Source organism: Aethalodelphis obliquidens, unplaced genomic scaffold (assembly GCF_003676395.1).
Source record: "Aethalodelphis obliquidens isolate GAN/ISIS:26980383/991018 unplaced genomic scaffold, ASM367639v1 scaffold11, whole genome shotgun sequence".
NCBI classification, from domain to species: domain Eukaryota; kingdom Metazoa; phylum Chordata; class Mammalia; order Artiodactyla; family Delphinidae; genus Aethalodelphis; species Aethalodelphis obliquidens.
In genome coordinates, this window is record NW_020837955.1 from 12,830,430 (window position 1) to 12,851,550 (window position 21,121).

Consider the following 21,121-nt stretch of genomic DNA (forward strand, 5'->3'; position numbering starts at 1 on the left):
AAGTTATTGTCTTTTCAGAATGCCCATTGTAATTTCTCCTTAAAGAACTGCCCCCAACAACCCGCTATGGTCCTTTTTCCACTTGAACTGACAAACTGAACCGCCAGATAAATACAGCTGCAAAGTGAAGTTATGGCTATGATTTCTTTCCCGCATTCATTTGGTCTCCTGGCTTAACCACGTCAAACATGAAAGACTGCTCGCCCTTTCCTTGATGGCATCTACAGAGCACAAAGCCAAGGGCTGATCACGCCATCTTGATAATCTGATACATTTGAAAGTGTATCAGAGGGGAGGGAAGTATTCTGTTTGCCTACACAGATCAGTTTAACCAAGCATCTGCCAGAGTGTCACCCCATGCAGAGTGGTGGCCCTGCCACTTTTCATCTGTGTGACCCCTCAGTACCTCAGTCTCCCCACTGTAACACGCAAACACGCAGTGATTGGAGCCGAGAACTCTGAGGTCCCTAAAAGATCTCAGGGTTTTTATCTTATAGTTACAAAACACATCACTTACAAGTCAGAGAACTTAGGGCATAAGTGATTGTTTGAATAAAAACCATCTTTTATGAAATTTTCGTCACATAATTATTTCACGGAGCAAGTTTCCACTGTGCACTCAAAGCAGGATTCAGTTTACAAACATCTGACTTGCAGCCAACTTTTGTGACACTTTTACTGTTTCAAGTGGGGCTTGCCCATAGGTCACGGTTTCTAAAATCACTGTGATAGACTCCCTTCCTCCATAGAGTCCTAGACAGCGAAGCAAGAGTAGAATGCATTCTAAAATCATTACTTCTCTTAGACTTAGTTTTTCCTTTCCTTGTTTTGTAAGACTTAGTTTTTTCTTTCCTTGTTTTGTAACAAAACACACACACACACACACACACACACACACACGAACCAACATATTTACAAGCCCCCCAAAACTGGTTTAACGATAATAACCTACTGGTCCTTTGGAAACACAAACCATATCCTATCACTCTGCTGCCTAGAACTCTGCAGAGGCAACCTTGGCTCTCTGGGTGGTGGCCAGGCCTTTGCAAATGCTGCTTGCTCCACCTGGAATACTCCCGCCAACTCTCTCTGTCATTCCCCCTTAACTTGGAACTCAGCTGGATCATTGCTTCTCCAGGGAACTGTCCTTAACTTCCTTTATGATAGCTCTGAGGAGCTGTCTGGAGTTTCCTGGGACGAGCGTGTCCCGATCACGGCGCGCCTCCGCGCTCTGTGGCTGCCCATGAGGGCACGCTTGTTGTTCACGGCGCTGAACAGGGCGCTGTCCAGGCACTGGATTCACCCAGAGGTCTCTCCCTTCATGGAGCCTGCAGTCTTCTGGGTAAACAGACAGCAATCAAATACGGGAATGACCATGACTGCCACCGCCCTCCTCTCACAGAGCTTCCAGAGAAGTAAACGAGGGGCGAGCTCCCTACAAGAGGGAAAGGTTAGACCATCAATGCCTCAAGCTCCATGCAGGATGAGTTTATGTCATAATCACATATTTGCTTAAATAGTCCTTGTACTCCTTTCAGTCTAAGAAGCTGAGAGAAAAAGGACTGTGGACTGACATCACTGGCCAACGGTGCCAGCTTGAGGGATGGCCGCCTGTGGCGTGGTAAGAAGACCAAGCGTCTATTCCTCCATCCTAAGCATCTCCACGCCCACATAGATTATACCTCCCTGCCCCAAAGCCAGGGCCTCTTGTTTTTCTCTTGTTTAAATGAGTTTCCTTCTCTAAGGGTACATCCTCTTTCCCATCATACAGGACAGTAACATAGCCTACCATTTGGATTTTTTTTAAATAAATGTATTTATCTATTTATTTAATTAGTTAGTTTTGGCTGCGTTGGGTCTTCGTTGCTGCACGTGGGCTTTCTCTAGTTGTGGCGGGTGGGGGCTACTCTTCGTTGCGGTGTGCGGGCTTCTCCTTGCGGTGGCTTCTCTTGTTGTGGAGCACGGGCTCTAGGCGCGCGGGCTCACTAGTTGGGGCACACGGGCTCAGTTGTTCTGCGGCACGTGCGATCTTCCCGGACCAGGGTTCAAACCGGTGTCCCCTGCATTGGCAGGCGGATTCTTAACCACCGCGCCCCCAGGGAAGTCCCTACCATTTGGATTTAATGTTTGTAATATTTATGGAACGTCTGCATTATCATGCCCATTTTACAGACAGGAGAATAGATCCAGAGGCACCATCAGCTAGTTCATGGCAGAACTGGACCCTAAAAAGCCAGGTCTCTGGCTCTTAGGTTGGCGTTTTCCCCACCGTATCTCAGCCTCCTGGGTTCAGCCAGACCTTACCAGAGCCCTGGAAACCGAAGTTGGCTGCCTCCTGCTGGCAGGGAGTTCCTTCCAGGCTTCCGGTTCCAGCGCTCAAGAAAGGGGAGTGTGAGAGGTGAGGAGGGCGGGTTATACACAGAGGCAGTCAACGAACCGCTTCTATCTCCCTCCCTCACCATGGGAGGAGGGAATGGCTTACACATGGGGGGGAGGGGGCGGGGTGGATTATGAAAATCAATAATTTATGACAGTTAAGTGTCAGAAAAGTATTTACTCACATTCATTCCCTGAAAGTCACATTCTCCATGTGTTCTTGCTTGTCTTTCAGTGATGGCATCAGTCAGGTGGACTCAGCAAGAAATACCAAGGTTTTAGCCAAAAGCTGCGAAGGGAGAGAGTTTCATTTCACTTCCTATTTCCAGCCAGGGCTGGCTCCAAAGCTAGCTTTCCTTACTAGGTTGTTTGCCACATGAAAAGCAAATTCCCAAAGGTTTCTGAGATTGCTGAGATCCGGTGCAAGATGACTGCTCCCACCCACCGGCCCACCCACCCACTAATAAGACATTATGCCATCCTATTTTTGGTAACAATTAAAGGGCTCCCGGTGCAAGCAGAAAGCTGTTTATTTTCTGTTACATCACTTCGCTTTGCCTTCGAAGGCTGGTCTGTGCTCAGTGTTTTCGTGGTGATGCAAGTCCGCTCTCTCCTCGAGCAGTTGGATCCCTCCCATCTCGCAGCACCTCACAGGTCTCTTCCCCGAGCAGTGCATCGCTGGAGCGAGGAGCAGCTCACGAATCAGCTGCAGGTCCCTGTTTTGAAAAGCAGAGAGACAGAGGCAGAGGAAAAGGGTGGACTCTTATGTGACCTGGTCTTAAAGCAAGACAATCACCATCTGAATTCCAGAAGCCCTGTTCATGTTTGGGGATATTTTTTCGACTGCATGGAATCAGAGAGAAGCCAAAGGATGGGAAATGCCTGCATCCCCCTGAAAAGAATTGCTTATTGCCTATGTCTCTTATCTGCGCTTTTGCTGACTGAGGGGAAGAAACCAGCGAAGCCAAAATGCCCTGCCGTGTGTACTTGTACCAAAGATAATGCTTTATGTGAGAATGCCAGATCCATTCCACGCACCGTTCCTCCTGACGTTATCTCATTGTAAGGCCCGTAAGCATTTTGGTATCTAATTTACAATTTAAAAATTCCAGCCGATGTATTTGGGGCTTTGCATGTATTGGTAGAAGGGCATGGGGAGAGATTCCTCTTGCACGCTTGGCCATCTGACAGGGCTAACATTTTGCTGCATTTAGAAATTTTGATTTTTATTAGCTGCTACAGAACATGCTTAGATATCTTCCACCCCTGAACATTATTATGAGAAACCTGTAGCAGATTCATCTCTCCTACTTCATCTGGGAAGGAACAGTATCGTACTTCATGAAATAGTGTCAAATAGTGACTGTTTTGCTAAACTGGATTAACATAAGGTTTGTTCTGTGTGTGTGTCTCTTTGTGTGTGTCTGTTTATTGTTTTGTTTTGTTTTCTTTCAGATCCTTTGTGAGATCTGGTTTTACTGAAATCTCAGAAGGGAGTTTTTTATTCACACCATCGCTGCAGCTCTTGTGAGAAATATTTATATCATGACTATTTTTAATACAGCATATATTTGGATAAACCCTCTAGTAAAACGATCTCAATATTAATTTTGTCAAATGTGATTATATTTCTGGAGAGGAAAGGAATATCAGTAAAGTGAGGTAGATGGGTTTGTTTGCGACTTGACACCAACGGTGCGGATTGATGCTTGCAATTGTAAATTTGCTAACCTGTAATGCTAGCTACTTTCATGGCTATTTATGAAGTTGTTGGAATGTTGCAACAATGATCTTCATTTCATTCCACCCTTTTACTTTCATTTTTGACTTGGGAACTTTGGTTATTTTACCCTGGAGTTTCTGAATTAGTCAATACAGAACCCAGCATAACATATGCGCTCAAGATGTTGTCCTCGGGGACCTGGGGCAGGCTGCTACTCTGTATGATTTACCATGTGGGGAAGAAAAATCTCAGTTCTTTCTAGGTAATTCCTTAAAATATTCATTCTCAAGTGACTGCTTTCTAATCTCATCTAATTTATAACTCATCCCCTTATAAGGAGGGAAAGAAAATATTAATATAGGAGAGTGCAAAGGATTAGTCTTTGCTGTGTGTTTTAAGTTAGCCATGAGGGAACCATATATTCAGTCTATGTCTGAAAACAGTCAAAAAATAATATTTGACTAAGAAATCAGATCTCTCCACAGTCATAATGTAACATGGATAATTTGTTGTGACGTGTAACGTTTGGCCATTGGAGTGTTAGTTCTTAGATCAGGACCACATACGGGGGCAAGAGGTCCACCCCCCCCACCCCCGTTCTCAGGTGTCAGGCCACAGACTGGGTTGTAGTTACCGGTTCCAGGGGGGGAATCAGCCAAATGTCCATCAACTGAGCTGTAGTTATCTTAACTGCATGATCCTGGACCCAAGTTTTTTTGCTTGTTTTTGTTTTCTTGCCTTAATTGGCCATTTTGGCCGTTTGAGGTTTTATAGACAGAGGCAAACAGCATGGATTTGAAATGCGAGAGACCTGTGTGTAAATCTCACCCTACCACTCCCTAGAAACTAGACGTGAAATTGTGTGCAAATGACTAATTCTCTCTGAGCCTCAGTCTCCTCATCTGTAAAATGGAGGTGATGACACCTTGAAGAGTTATCAGAGATAAATAAGATTTAAGTAGATAAAATGCTTGGTATAGGATGTGACAAATGGTTACACATTTTATAAATGGTAGGGTTTTAACTTTCCACATAAAGCTAAAAAAGCTAAAAAAAAATCACTTAATCTATTGTTTCATCTATATGAAATCCCCAAACTGGTTTGACTATTTCATTTCATAAACCTGATCAGGTGTTTTGATATTATGTAATAATGTTGGCTACTGTCCTTCTACTGGCTAATGTCTTTGAATGATTAACAATTGAGTAGAATATTCCTAAGTGATTTATCTGTTTGATTGATGGCTAATAGTGTGATTAGGGGAAGTGTTAGTACATCAAACAAATTCAAAAAAGACAGAGTCTTTAGCACATAAAGGGGCAAAGTCTTCAGTGCTGGGATCCTTCCGTAGGATAAGAATTGCTTGTATGTGAGAAAGTGATCAGTTGTGCCTATGTTATTATTTGTTAAATACATAAATGGCTCATTTTAAAAGCATCCTTTTGTTGAGCTAAGGCACCTCTCTCTCCCCAGGAGAGTTAAATAGATCAGTCCTTAAAATTTGAGAAGTGTCAGTTGACACATACTACTCAAATTCCAACACTGGATGGGCATTAGCTATGACACAGAAAGCCCGGATCAATCAACCTCATCAGTTAGCACCTCTCCACTCTGTGTTTCTGCTGGGTGGATCCGGCCTCAGCAAACACAGATGCTGGACAATGTTATAGAAATAGTTACCGGCTGCTGCAGAGTAATGTGATTACACGTATTTAGAATCACAGAGGAAAGCCAAGGAACTGGTTTTTAAATAGCCCACACGGAGCGTGTGTGCCATGCCCCTGCGTTCCATGCTCTGAGTTCCTATGGAACATTCCAGCCCTTATTTCTAAAAGCAGTTCAGTTTTCAGAAATAACAAAAGGGCGAGTAATTCTTGCCCTGGTTGTCCTTACTTAACTCACACTGGCTAACCTCAACATGGCAGATCTGTGCCAGTGCTGATCTTATGCAAAATTGTCCAGGGTCAAAGTTTGTCTCTGATCTCCAGGATCCTGTTTCCTAAAGATTTTGCTCCCCATTCTTCCTGTCCAATGTTCTCTGTTTCCTCCTGTAGTAGGGAAAGGGTCTAATAAGCGCATTTTCACTGAGGAGAAAATAAATGAAAAAGCTCCAAGTATGAATAGTGCCATAATCATAACAGTGGTGGGAATGCATGGCTCACAGACAGAAAGAGTTTTTCTGTAGGACAGGGCCATCCACTGCCCTGAAAACCCCACACTGGAACATGAAGACCCAGGGGTCTTATTTGCCTTTGCATGACTTTTGCCATCAGACCAGACCTGGATCACACCAAGCATTGCTCGGGGTTTGCAATGAATTCTAATGGTATTCGTGACCGCGGATTACCAAACTGACCTGTCATATCCTGTGAAGAGAGAAACTTCAGAATCGATTCTGCTTGATTGATGTACAAAGGCAGCTGGTTTCTTGCTAAGTTGTGGAAAAGAGAAAAGAAATGACCCATTCATGTCGCCCACCCTAACAATCTGATAATTTCATTATGGCCCCAAATGCTTTTTCAGACCTTCTGCAGAAGGCATGATGAGAAGTACTTTTTGAAATGTTAGCCTGGGGTACTGAGGGAAACAGACGTAGTGCCTCCTTAAGTTACATATAATGTTTTTGGGGAAAAGATCCTGGTAGGCCTTGGCTGGCAATGTGTGTTGGAGAACAAGAAAAACAAAAGCCCACACTCTGTAGAGAGGAAGAATAAAATTATCCAATAAAAATTCATCAGATTAGTTATACAAACCTATTTTTTTAAAAAACACCTATGGTTTTAAACAACAGCAACAAAACCTTTCCCAAGCAAATGTAATTTCATTCATGTTTCCATAGGCCTGCTGTGAAACATAACCAGTGGGAATGATTATTCATTCTAGTCTGTTTTTAGTGATAGGAGCGAGTGGTACTTGTAGCGAAGGCAATTTACAGAAATGTGTTTTCACACAGGACAGTCCTGTTCTTCTCAACCACAGACTAAAATCCCCAATGATGTAGGCTCATTACAGAAGTAAAATTCAAATTTAAGAGCATAAAATGTGGCCACATTGCCATTTGTTGATCAGATTTTTAATAAACTAAAGCTATCCAACTCTAAAGAGAGTTCTATTTGCAGGGAGTAAATTACAGGGTTAGGTTAGTATCATGCACACAAAAAAAATCTTTATATAAGAATTTGGTGTAACCAGAACAAATTCTATTTATTCCAGTGAGATTTGATCTTGTCTGAAGCAACAGAATTGATCCCTCTGGGGAAAAAATATCATCATTTCTTTTATTAATCCACAATCAATACATAAATATATAGCCCATAAGAAATCAAAAACTAAAAACCAGAAAAGCAAACAGCATGAACATGATAAATCATAAGTCCATCCTTACTAAGATTTTATCATTCAGTTCTTCAAAATAGGATTTGTCCAGGGAAAGCTATCCATAGCCTCTCTCACCTTTACAGCGATCAGCCTCTTTTTCTATTCCTCCTTATATGACAAATGTAAGAAACATTTAGCAATCTTCAGTGACAACTCAAGCCAAACCCATCAGCTAAGAGGGCTTCTAGAGGAATTATTGGCTGGTTATGGATGAGCATGTTTTGGTTTGTGCCCAGTTGATGGCCCACAAGGGACCAAAAAGTAAAAATTTCAATCACCTAGGCTGTTCTGTCTACAATCTGCCCAATGACCCATAGCTCTGATTTTTAACTTCTTAATTAATTAATTGTTGTGACTGTGCACACAGCCCTGTACAACAAAGGTTTTCTCTGAAGGTGTATTTCATTCTCTCAATTATTCAAGCAAGAAACTTAGGAGTTACCTCTCCCTCATGTCCACTTTCAACAGGAAACAGCATGAGAATCTGCCATCTCCTCTTCACCCCAGGACCATGGCCCTAACTGAGGCTGCAATCACTGTTCCACAGGCTGCTGGGGAGATTCTGCACTGGTCCCCCTGATTCCGGTCCCTATTCTCCCCACCTCCATCAGTGTTACCTTCTTGAAGCGCAGATCTCATCATGTCACCCTCATGCTTGGAAGCCTTTAATGGTTCCCTAGAAACAGAGAAACATCTGAACACCCGAGTTGGTATTAATAGAATTTGGCTATTTGTCTAGGGTCATCTCTCACAGTATTGATCGCACACACACATACACACACACAAACACCCCCACACTGTAAGATCCATCCATACCAGCCTGAGGTACCTCTATTTTCTCAAGCTCTGTAGATTTTACTGATGTCTATAGTTCTTTCTGTCATTTTTAGAGCTAACTGTGCTTGTGTCTGCCCTTGTTTCTCACGGAGGATTCTCAATAGCCAAGGTCCTAGAAAAGAGCCCGGATGTTATAAGCTTAGATCTTGCTTACTATATGTTTGTTGAATTCAGTTCATATTTTTATAGATTTTATACTAGAGACTCCTGTTTTCCTATCAGTAGATAGTCTCGGTCATGTACCTGCTCTTTTGTATGTTTTGTATACACAATCAGATTTCATGTGAATTAATAGTGTGGACGTCTGGAAAGTGGGCTGAACCAAAAAAAACCCATGAAGAGATATTTGTTCACGACATTATGATGTCAAACTCCTTCAACAGATATTTCCAGTGTACTGGAACTTAAAAGGCAAAGCATCCAAAATCTTTCTTTAGACCCACCTGTTTCACTCTGATTTCCTCTAGGTCTTTGACAAGTACAAAATCATATTTGCCACCCAGGTTCTCTCCCAGGTTTGACTAGCCTCTCTCCTGTGAAGGTTCAAAGTCCCCCTTCATCCAGTCTGACAGGACATCCAAAGAAAAATGTTGGTTGAGCATTATTAAGATGAAGAGCAAATTTATGAACACAAAGACTGTATCATAAGGCAGTCATGATAAGCTCTCTCATTTTGTTCAAAATGATATTCAGTTGATTGGTGAGGATGGTGACTCTTGCCCATTGTTGAGCCTATGGCTGATATAGGCTACAAAATGATCGCAGGGCATTACAATGACAGCTGTGATGTCAAAATGGCTAACCCTGGTGAGCTGGCAATGTGGCAAGTAGTAAAGAACACAGGTTTTGTGGTCAAATAGACATGGGTTCAAATCCTCACTCCGCTGCTTCCTAGTTCTGTGATTTGGGGCAAGTTTAACCAAGCCTCATTATCTGCATCTACAAAGTGGGCAATAACCATAGTACCTGTTACACAGGATTACAGTCAGGATTCAATGAAACAGTACACGTAAAGCACTTGGCACAGCTCCTGTAACTCAATAAACATTAGCTTTCATTATAGTTCTGAAAATCACTTTAATTTGAATGACCTTAACATCAGATTAGCATCTGATTGTATAGTTTGGGTTTTCCTACAGTGCTAGCTGTAAAATTTTATTGTTCTACGCATAGGTCTCCATCAGAACCTGCTAAGAAATCTTTCTTCAAGTACAAGGAACATGAACTATTTAGCTTTCTGAGAATGGGAGGGGAAAAGAGAAGCAGAACCCTTTCACTTCTTCCTCATGAAAAAACAACTGGAACCGTATTTTGTAAACATGTCAAGTTTTGTTAAAAATAATTAACACTGGCCAGTCTTCAGATGAGTAGTTTTGTGGTAAGATGGAAAGAAGCCTGAAGTAGAAGTCAGGTGACTTGGGTTTGAAATCCAGTTCAGACAGTAACGGGCTGTGTGACCAAGTATCCCTGGGCCTCAGATTTTATATGTAGAAAATATCAGAGATAGATTAAATTATGGTTCTCACACTCAAATGCCCAGCGGGGGCTGGGGTGATAAGGTAAATGAAGGAAACAGTTGGGTATAAGACAGTAGGGAGTGGTAGTGACTGGGGTAAACCAGACAAGACATGTCTTACCTAAAAATGACATCTTCAGTTTCAACTGATTATTGCTGACTGCACATGAATATGCGGTCTTACTTTTTAAATTTTCAGGGGAAGGCAGAAATCTGGAGGCAGATTTCTGAAACAGGAGACCAAACAAAACATGTAATTGGCATTTTGAGACCTTCATGTTCAATTAACTAAGGTCTCTTTCTGCTTAAAAATTCTATTGTATTCTATTCTATTCTACAAACAGAGTACTGTTTGTAGGATAGAATACATAATATAGAAAATGGCCTTGTTAAAGAAAAGGACAAAATTTATTGTATCAATTCTAACAAACCAGTAAATTAGATTGTTAAATGAAAGAGCCTCATTCTATGGAATTGACTATTATAAAGTTATTATTAGAATAATAATGTAGCTTGGGAATAATAATTTCCCAAGCAGGTCCACTGGGACTTTACCAGGACCTCCCACGGTGGCTGATGGTAAAACAATGTTTCAATATCCCTCCCATGGGGCAAGGACTGGAAAGGAATTGTTGAGCCCATTTACATGGCAGGATGACAGGTGTTTGCCTGTGTAAATTGTGATTAAAAAACAATGAGCCTTTAAAAAATAAACAGACTAGAATTTATATGCACAAGTAACTCCTGACTTGCAGAGAATTCCTTACAGGAGATCAGAGATTCTTCCTAACTTTGCTTCTATAGCTAAACGTTTCTAGATCTTTGAGAATTGTCTTCACTGCCAGTTTATAAGTCATACAATAAAACCAGGCAAAGTTTTGTTAGGGGACATTGTCATTTTTGTATTGCCTGATGCCAAGCACTGTATATGTCTCATTTTTTATTTCATCATCACAATAACCCTGTGAGGAAGTGTGATTATGTCCATTTTGCAGATGAAGCACTGAATCCTAGAAGGGTTAGGTAACCTCCACGATGTCACACCCCTCATAAGTCGCAGAGCCGGAGTGTAAACCCACATCCTCACTTTTAACTACTTCTCTCTGCTTCCTCTTGAACATGAATAACTGGGCTTAACTTTGCATAGCTTTGTTCCCCAAATCGAATCCCCTCTCAAAGGGTCAACCTTTGCCATTAGTGCGGATATGCAGGGGATGTGTCCTCATTCCTGGAGACAATCGTTGACAAGCCCTTTGAAAGAGTGGCCCGCTGCAAGAACATCGAGTTTCCCTAGGGTTCAACTCTCTTTGTATGTGTAAACTCTGGTCTCCTTCCTTTGAAAGAGAGAGAGAGTGAAGAAAAGAGCAAATGGAAAGGGACTTATATACTTTAAAGTTATATCTTAGACCAATGTTTTCTAAACTCGTGTCCTATAGAACAGTTGTCCTGAAAAAAAAAAAAAGAGTTCTGTGCTCAAATAAATTTGGGAAACCACTCATTCTCTCCCTGCTTGGCTACTCGCAATGCATCTTGGCTTAGAAGTGTCTCTGGAATTATTTTATGTTGTTTTCCTTTTCTTAACCTACAACAGGATATTGGGAATCTATGCCTTCGGTGTTCGCTTTATTTATTTATTTATTTTTAAAGAGCTTCTTTTTATTTTATTTTTATTTTTTTTTTGCGGTACGCGGACCTCTCACTGTTGTGGTCTCTCCCGTTGCGGAGCACAGGCTCTGGATGCGCAGGCTCAGCGGCCATGGCTCACAGGCCCAGCCGCGCCGCCGCATGTGGGATCCTCCCGGACCGGGGCACGAACCCGTGTCCCCTGCATCGGCAGGCGGACTCTCAACCACTGCGCCACCAGGGAAGCCCTATTTTATTTTTTATTATTTTTATTATTTATTCATTTATTTGTTTATTTATGGCTGTGTTGGGTCTTCATTGCTGTGCACGGGCTTTCTCTAGTTGTGGCAAGCGGGGGCTACTCTTCGTTGCGGTGTGGGTCTTCTCATTGTGGTGGCTTCTCTTGTTGCGGAGCACGGGCTCTAGGTGTGCGGGCTTCAGTAGTTGTGGCACACCGGCTCAGTAGTTGTGGTTCTCGGGCTCTAGAGAGCAGGCTTAGTAGTTGTGGCACACGGGCTTAGTTGATCCGCGGCATGTGGGATCTTCCTGGACCAGAGCTCGAACCCATGTCCCCTGCATTGGCAGGCAGATTCTTAACCACTGCGCCACCAGGGAAGTCCCTTGCTTTATTTATTAGCTTAATTATTTATACCTCAGCTTGTTCTAGAGAGGCTTGCTAACAGAGCTTGGGTGGGTAGAAAGAATCCTATCTTAAAGGATCCATTAAACCATCTATCTCCATATAAGGAGTGACTCACTGCCAGGCTCTCTACCTGGTCAAGCAGAGTGGCACACTCTGCTTCTTTGGGGACCTCCCAGTGGAGCTCCATCTTTCAGAGGAAGTAGATTATCACTTGCAGCCCATTCAATAGGAAAAAGCCCTTGAGCTTAAATTTACACTCTCACTGTTTTTGTTTTGAGAGGATTCCCTCACAGCTATTTCCCAAATGCCTAATCCAGCACTTCCCTGGGTATACACACTGTATGTAAAACTCAATGATAAAAGCGTCCCATTATCAATGAGATTGGGAAGCTGCATATTTAAATCCCTTTTGAAGAGTCTCAATTTACTTAAGGATAGAAAGATTCGTGTAATTAGGAACCCCGAGTAACTTCATTTACCCACTTTCCCCAAATTTATTTGTCTGTTTTTTTCTGTTGTTGTTCACGTAAAACCTCTCAACCCCGTAAAGGCCTTGTGTTCCAGGGACTACACTCGGGGAACTACTGGGCAAGGCTTGCTTAGATTTGTAGCAGATACTGGGCAGATCTGATAGGACTAAAAAGAGGAAGCATGGCCTTGCCCGTGACCATTACCAGTCCGGGGGGAGATCATACTGGAGCACAGAATCCCAGCTCTGCCAGTTACAAGCTTCAAATTACCTCTCTCACCTCGGGTTTCTTTGTATCTTAAATGGAGACTACACTACAGTGTTCATTGGAGGATTAAAATGAGTTAATAGATGGCAATCTGATAAAAACGAGGCTTGGCATAGAATAGGCTTTAAATAAAATTTAAGTCCCTCCTCCTTTGCTTTTTAGAAGCAGAGAAATACAGACTGAATTTACAAACAACGTCGGGAGGGTGGGCTGTTGACTAGTTATGCCAATGTCTATAAAGGAAAAGTTTTGACTATCCTGGGAGGAGAGGTAATGAACTATAAAACCAAAAGGGTGGGTCCATGCTCAAGCCTTTGCTAGGGTGCATGCCAAGAATATTCCCCAGGGAAGCCCTGCAAATCTAAAATCTACATTCTAAACCTGGCGCTGCTGCTGACAAAAGATGTGGCCTTGAATAAGTCACTTAATTCCGCAGGCCTCAGTTTCCTCACCTGAGGAATTGAATGGCATATCTCTCTAGGATGCCCCCCCCTCAGACTTATGAGAGCAAAAGTAAGGTTACTCTCCATCAATCCAGATCGAAGAGGTGGTGGTCTACTTAAGGATCAGCTGAATTACATTGAAAATGTTTTCCAAGGATGAAAGTCAAAAAGAACTGTGACATAATGCGCTCATACGTGATGTGTCCCATTTTAATGCTTTCCTATCTTAAGAGCATATTTTAAAATATTCAGATGTAAATTATTCACGTGGCACATGCACTTAGAACGTGTGCATTTAACTGAAGTTAATCATCAGCCTATTATTAACTTTCATTCAACCAGTCCTATTCTTTTGGATAAAGGAGAATATTAGTAACAGCTAGCAGGTCTGAATCATTTAAGCAGAGGCAGCTCTAAACAAGTTGGCCAGCCCCTCCAGCTATGCCCTCGAATCTTCCAACAGCTGTAACCCATGCATCTTGCTCTCTCATTTACATATATATGCACATATACACACACAGGCACACATATGTACTTGGAAGTATGTTTACGCAACACTGCTCACGGCTGCCTAATTCCCTGGACAACGCTAATAACAGCTCTCTTAGGTAGGTGACAATCTCACTGGACCTCAGTTTCCCACTCTATATAACTAAGGTCCTTCACTAGAGCTAAAAGCTCTTCCAGCTCTGATATTTTATGTCTATGCTCCTTGCTGAGCGATTCCTTGGCAGAAGCATTGGAGACATGCTCTTATACATTATCTCATGGAATTCTTAGAATCTTCCAGGAAATCTTTTTGTTATTATCATTCCTATTTTAATGGAGGATGAAATAGATTTACCTCCTTGATGTATCATGTACATAATAAGCGGCAGCCACAAACTTAGAAACCAGATTCTCTATTCTATGTCTAATCAGTGCCATCTCTAAGGGACAGCCCAATGCTGGCTGCTCACTCTTCTTCATCCAGAGTAGCCCTTACTGAGGGGGTGTTTTATGGGAGAGCCCCCTAAATCATCCCCCACTCCATAGCTGCAAAGATCTGCTTCAGGCTGGAAGATAAAATGCAGACCACTTGTGGAACAATGACAATTCTGATGGCAGTTAAGATGTCACGGGTGACTAGAGAGAGTCTGAAGAAGTGTCATTAGAGCCAGGGGGCCCTGATGTGACTAGATGAGCAGTCTGGCTTGAGACAAGGGGAGATTTTCCCAGCAGGGTTACTCCTCCCTTTCAGCCATCTGCAGACCTGCCTCCCCACTATGCCCCACTCCTCATGTAGAGGCCATGCCTACTCTTCCATGAATGAAGCCTGCAGCGCTACAAGCCTGACGCATACATCTTTCAAGCTAGTTTAGACCCCTCATTTGACAACATAGAGAGGAGAAGTGATGTGCTCAAGGCCACACACAGGATTTACGGCCAAGTGGGAATGAAGACCCAGGCTTTGCGATTCCCTCTGCAGCATGCTCCTTCCCTGGTCCCTAGAAGAGGTGAGAAGCCAGGGCAAGAAACCACTTCAGCAGCCCAGCAGCCTTGGCATCGACACATGTCCCTCCTGCCCAGTTATTTTACTCTTGTGGACCCCCAGCTGGATGTTGGGCAGCCTTAGCCTTGACCTCCACCTAATGTAGCTAGATCCTCATTCTGTGATCCTCTGCTTCTTCCTTTACTTCTCTGTTGCTGATCCCAGCACTTGAGCTCCATGCCAACCCTATCACACACTTCTCTGCCCCTTTTGAATTAAGTGCTGCTGGTCCTAGCTTTTCAACTAGGAACCCCCTAATAACCTTTCAGCCTTGGTGTTAATTTATTGCTTATGGAGAGGTGCGACCCACTCCTACAGACAGTTGAAAATAGGTAGTCAGAAGGAAGAACTGGAGCTCAGGGTCAGCAGACATTTTACAGATCTCGTCCTCTGGTCCCAGTGCAATATTAATTTTAAATTTATGAAAGCTTTAAAATAAAAAACTATCATCAACAGGAAATTTTAAGAATATTATTCTAAATATTTGTTGAAATCAAATATGCAATTTTAAGACATTACATTTAAAACTTACTGGATGCTTTACGTAGAGGTAAAGTCATATTTCTAAATATTGATACTTTCATTTTAAATCAGAAAGAATAAAAACATATGAATTGAGCATGAAACAATACATATTCTAAGGACCTCAAGAGAAAATAAATAATAAACAGAAAAAAAAATAAATTAGGAAGCAGTGGGAATAAGTAAATCCAAGATTTCATTTTTGGAAAAACCCAATAAAATAGCAGACATTTGAAGGAAGTAATACGTACTCGCAAGTGGCGGGGCAGGGGAGGGCATTAATTATTCAACAACAGGCTTTGGCAAATTTGGGTAAATTCTAGGCAGGAATCAAGGCAATGTCTCACCTCACATCATAGATAAAAGTAAGTCCCAAATAAATTAGAGTCAAAAAAAAAAAAGCTTAAGGAGGGAGGTTTAGGTAATATTTCATTAATATCAAGGTAGGAAAAAACATTTTAAGAATTACAGCAAAGAAAGAATATATAATAGAAGTTGATATATTTTGTTAAAATGTAAAATGTCTATATGTTAAAAATCATGATTCAAAAGGCAAATCATAATCAGTAGGGAAAAACTCAGCATCAAATAAGAAAGGAAAAGAATAGCTAATATCCTTAGTAAATAAAAGGCGCTTAGAAAGCAACAAAAATGGTCAAAGGACATGATTTCATAGAAAAAGAAACAAAAATGATAATACTAAATGTTGGTAAGGATGTGGTAAAAACAGGCGTTTTTATATTCAGAATTGAACATGTAATTTGATACGAGTTAGTAATAAACTAGAGACATACAAACCATATACAATCCAATAATGTTACTTTTAAAAATCTATCCTAAGTCTATTCTAAGGAAAGAATTAGGAATATGGAAAAATACTTGCATGAGAGGGTGGTTATGGTAGTGTTTATAATAGTGAAAACTGGAATCAACAATAAAAAAGTTAAATCCCGATATCTCCATAATACAAAACTTACTCGTCTGTTAAAATTATATATTGAAAAAAAAATTATATATTGAAAATGTATTGTCCTGAGAAATTATTCTTGAAAAAATAAGTACATGAAAAGGAGGACACAGAACAATAAAATTATTATTCCAATTTTATAAATATATACATGTATATATATTTATTATATATACACATATTCACATCTTTAGGTAGTATGATTACAGTGATCTTTATTTTCTTCTTTAAGCTTTTCTTTATTTTCCAGAATTTCTACACTGAGCATGTAGCGTCCTTAAGCAGAATACACCGAACCGCATTCAGATTTTTAAAATTCTTGACTTGAAAAAAATACAAGTTGACATGACCTTAATGTGACTTTAAGACTGCTTATTTTGAGTAATTAATTCCTTTAAAAAAGGAATTATGACTTAATTAGATTTCTTAAAACTGCATAAGCTGGGTAGTGTTATTATGGTTGTCTACCAGAATGGGGATGTTGTATCACTATGTGATCCGGGTCCTATACTGAGAGACCACCCAGTGTGTGGAAAGGGCAGTAGACCAGGAGTCTTGGGCCTCATGACCTTGGTCAAAGCTTTTAACATTCCTCTAGGCCTCAGTTTCCTCCTGCCAAACAGCTATTAACACCTACTCTACCACTTTCACAGAGTTGGTTCAAAGACCAGATAAGATAATGCAGCAGGAGTCTATGAAATACAGGCTATCATGGAGGCAACAATCATCATTTAAAGAATGAGCTATTGCCTGCATGGTATTGACAGTTGATATGTACGGTCTTAAATGTCTTTCTTCATAAGGAAGTACACACTCCCTTGGTTGCAGAGGAAAAAACTCCTCCCCGCACCTCCTACACTCCGTTGTTTTCGTACTGCACTCATGAGACTGATGGCTAAGAGACCTAAGTGCACAGCCCTTGGGGGGAGGGTACAGAAAGGACAAGGTGCATCCCTGTGTCCATCTCCACCAAAATCCTAGGGAACAGTGCCTGCCTTTTTCCCTCCCTAAGAATAGAGGAAGTGGCAGAGACCTCAAATGTTCCCACAGGATCAGGGGCAGAGGGCAAACTCTACATTATCTCTGCACCAACCTACTGGATGGCCGCTTGGCAAGTGTATGGATAGAGATCTCTGATTTGCAGCTCAGGGTAACCAGTTCATTCAGACAGTACACTTATCCCCACCCACCCATCCATGTGCTACTTTTGTGAGGGCAGTTGTCAAATCTGAGTCATATTATTGTGGACTCCTGCTGCCTGTAGTTATGGAGACGGGACAATCCACAGCACCTCTGTGTACCAGAGCAACTATTCCAGCCACACTTGCTGCAAGGAGCACAGGCCCCCTCGGTCACCACAGGTAAGGGAAGGCTATTGTGGCTGACAAGAAAGTTTACCATATGCAGCCCTGGCTGTGTGTAAGAGACACCTGGGGAGCTTTTAAATATCTCATGCCCAGGCCACACCCCAGGTATAGAATTTAACCAGAATCCCTGAGGGCGAGAACCCGGTACCAGTATTCTTAAAGCTCCCCAGGTGATTCCAAGTGCAACTAAGCTTGAGAAGCACAGGTGTAGGATCTAACACAGATCTGGGCATCTCCCTGCTCCAGCCTTCACACACGCTGCCCTTTGTGGGGTCTCCTCTGCATTCCACTCTCTTCTGAGTGTGCCTTGCACAGTCTGCCTGCCATGGAGGTAACTCAACCCTAAGGCCTCTTTTCTCCTTCAGCTCCTCTGCTAGCTGGTTCCATCTGTTTGTGATTCCAAATCCCCAAGAGGGGATTCATCTTTCGCCCAACTCACCTTTTTGAACCAGACTAGTTGGGCCATGGGATGCTGACTGACCTCAGGATCAGCTACTCTGCATGAAGAACGGAGTCCTTCTTGGTCTCATAATTTATGAAAAGGGACAGAGGTCATGAGGTATAAAACCTGGCCACCCTGGTCTGCCCCAGATCTGTTTTGTGTGAAGAGGGGGTAGAGTGACACAGTTTCCCTTAACAGGGACGTTAGGATTCTTTAACACATCTGGCTCAATAACAAATCATGATACTGAAATCAAACATTTATAAAGGAACCCATACAAATTAAAGATCGGCATTTTACCCCCTTTATAGCACAGGACCTTTTTAAGTTTTTTTAAGTATATATAGGATAATAAAATGGATAGCCTGCTCAACTATATTTAGAATGTATGTATAAATTAACAAATCTTTGTCCATGGAATCCTTGTCCAAAGAAAATTACAATTGAATTTAGAATCTAGATATTAGAATATCTAGATATTAGAATTAGAATCTAGATATTAGAATTTAGATATTCATTATTGTCTTAGCCAGAGGGATTTGTTTTAGCTTTTATAAGAAAACTTTTTATTGAAATATAATTTACTTAAAGAAAAGTGTGCATATCCTAAGTGTACATCTTGATAGTTTAAATTAAGACTTAATTTTTTTGGAGCAGTTTTAGGTTCACAGCAGAATTGAAGAGAAGGCACAGAGATTTCCCATAGACCCACTACCGTGACACGTGCATAGCCTCCCCCATCACCAGCCTCCTCCACCAAGGTGGTATGTTTGTTACAACTGATGAACTTACTTGATCGCCCAGAGTCCATAGTCTACATTAGGGTTCAGTCTTGGTGCTGTACATCCTATGGCAAATGTACAGTGACATGTATCCATCATTATGGTAGCATACAGAGTATTTGCACTGCCCTAAAAATCCTCTATGCTCTGCCTATTCATCACTCCCACCCCTGCCATGATTTTTTATAAAGTTAACACCCTTGTAACCAGCACCCAGGTCAAGAAACCAAACATTATCATTACCCTAAAGACTCCCTTTGTGCCCCCTTCCTGTTACCACTCACCTTCGAGGGTAAACCCTATCTTGACTTCTGCCAGCATAGATTAGTTTTGCTGGGTTTTGTTCTTTATATAAGTGCAATCATGTAGGATGTATTTTATTGCATTCTGGCTTCTTTCCCTGGACTTACATTTGTGAGACTCACCCATATTCTTGCGTGTTGTTGTAGTTTTAGCCAGAGGTTTTGATCCTTACGAGTTAGTTCAGCAAACACAATTCAGCCAGGAAATATGCTCAGGGCTGAGGACACAAAAGTCAATAAAGATAAGCCCGTGCTGTAAGGAACATTCAATCTAGTAATGTAGTAATGACCAGAATTTAATGTAAAGTAAATCCCTCTTTATTTAACAAATGTTTATTCAGTGTCCACTATGGGACAGGCACTATTACAGGTGCTAGGGATAAGCAATGAACAAGCAGATAAAAATTCTAGTGGAAACACTGTTTTAGTTCCCTGACATGTGCGGGCTAATTCTGCCCACTAATATCTATATCCTACCCTGTTATGCATATGATTCAACATAAGAAGAACTAGTGTTAGAAGCTATTTCTTCCAGTGACTTGGAGTGTGATTTTGAAGTCACTGGTCCAACCACGGGACAGTTTGCAAACCAGTGAGCATGGGAGGTATTTCTCTGTATCTATTTCTGCCTTATTTCACTCTCTCCATCCTTGATGCTGCTTATACAGAATGAAATGAACATCTGGAACCCAAGGAAGACTTTGGATGGTAGCTTACCTTGGAGTAAGGCTGAGTAATCCTCTTGTTTCCCAGAACCATGAAGTAAGAAGAGACAATTGCCAAAGTTGCGACTGAAATCATAAAACTTTGAATTTGTTTGAATAACTATGGGCATCTAATACGTATGACTATTCGATAGTGCTGACTCTTCAGAGTCTAGTGAATCACTTGAGTATAAAGCTATGTATGATGTTGGAAGGAGAAGGGATAGAAGAGAATCCAATATCATTCCAGGAATGATAGCTTAGGAAGAAATGCAAGAGATCATCTGGTTTTGTTTGTGTTTTCGCCCATTTTTACAGAAATTTTCAAGCATATATAAAAGTAGGGATAATAGTAAAATTTACTCCCATGGACCCAGCCTCCAATTTCAGAAATTACCACCTCATGCTCAGTTCATCTCTAACCCACTGCTACCCCCTCCTCTCAATATTCTGAAGGAATCCCAGATGTCAAATAAGTTATTCACAACTGTTTAGAAAGTGACATCTCCTAGTTTTAATCCCCTTAGTTAACAGGCTCAGAGAGGGTAAGTCACTAAGTTGGTTAGTGGCAGTTATTTTTAACCCCTACACCTCAAAAATAAAAGTCAAATAGTTTACTAACTGAGAATATTGGACTTTACATAGTACAATTAAACAGTACGTATGAGACATGAGGTGTCAAACTATGTCAAACTTCTGGTCTGTCCCATGACCACGGTCACATTTTAGACTCTAAGTACAAGTGAAATATGAGGTTCTCCTATATGAAAACCTTAACATGTAGACTAAATGTCACTTGAACTCATTATAAATTTGTCATCAGTACATGAAAAATTTATTTTCAGTCTTTATCAACACTTTATCTAATGAATTCCATAAATTAATACTCATTCTAAAAAAATAACTTTGTATTATTTGACCTATAATCACCTCTGTTAAGCCTCCCATTCAGAAAAAAAAATTCTTCGGGAAATTCAACAGGATGTGGGGACGGCTGGTTGATGTTCCTTTTCATCAGTTATTTTGAAACCAAATCCCTGTGGATTTTGAAATTGCAAATAAATTTGTCCAAGCAAAAGTATTCCTTTTCAACTATGTAGTAATAAAATGCGTCTGAGACTCTTCCTAAGCCTCATGGTTTCCCATCTTCAGCCTGTTCTATTTTCAAAGTAGGAGGTTAGTTGATTTTTATTAAGCCAGTGTCAGTGGCTTATCTACTATGAGATA

At 41.3% G+C, this 21,121-nt stretch overlaps 1 protein-coding gene across 4 annotated transcripts in view; it reads left to right on the plus strand.

The window, feature by feature from the left end:
• Nucleotides 1–2,897: 2,897 nt before the first annotated feature.
• Nucleotides 2,898–21,121, plus strand: part of LGI1 (leucine rich glioma inactivated 1) — a 33,222-nt gene continuing 14,998 nt past the window's right edge. For 3 of the 4 annotated variants that reach the window (XM_027113102.1, XM_027113105.1, XM_027113104.1), the window contains exons 1-2: nucleotides 2,898–3,438; nucleotides 3,832–3,903. In XM_027113102.1, coding sequence (XP_026968903.1) covers nucleotides 2,972–3,438; nucleotides 3,832–3,903 — 539 coding nt within the window. In that variant the 5' untranslated portion in view covers nucleotides 2,898–2,971. The remainder of the gene's footprint in view (nucleotides 3,439–3,831; nucleotides 3,904–21,121) is intronic. The other variant, XM_027113103.1, reaches the window with a different exon arrangement.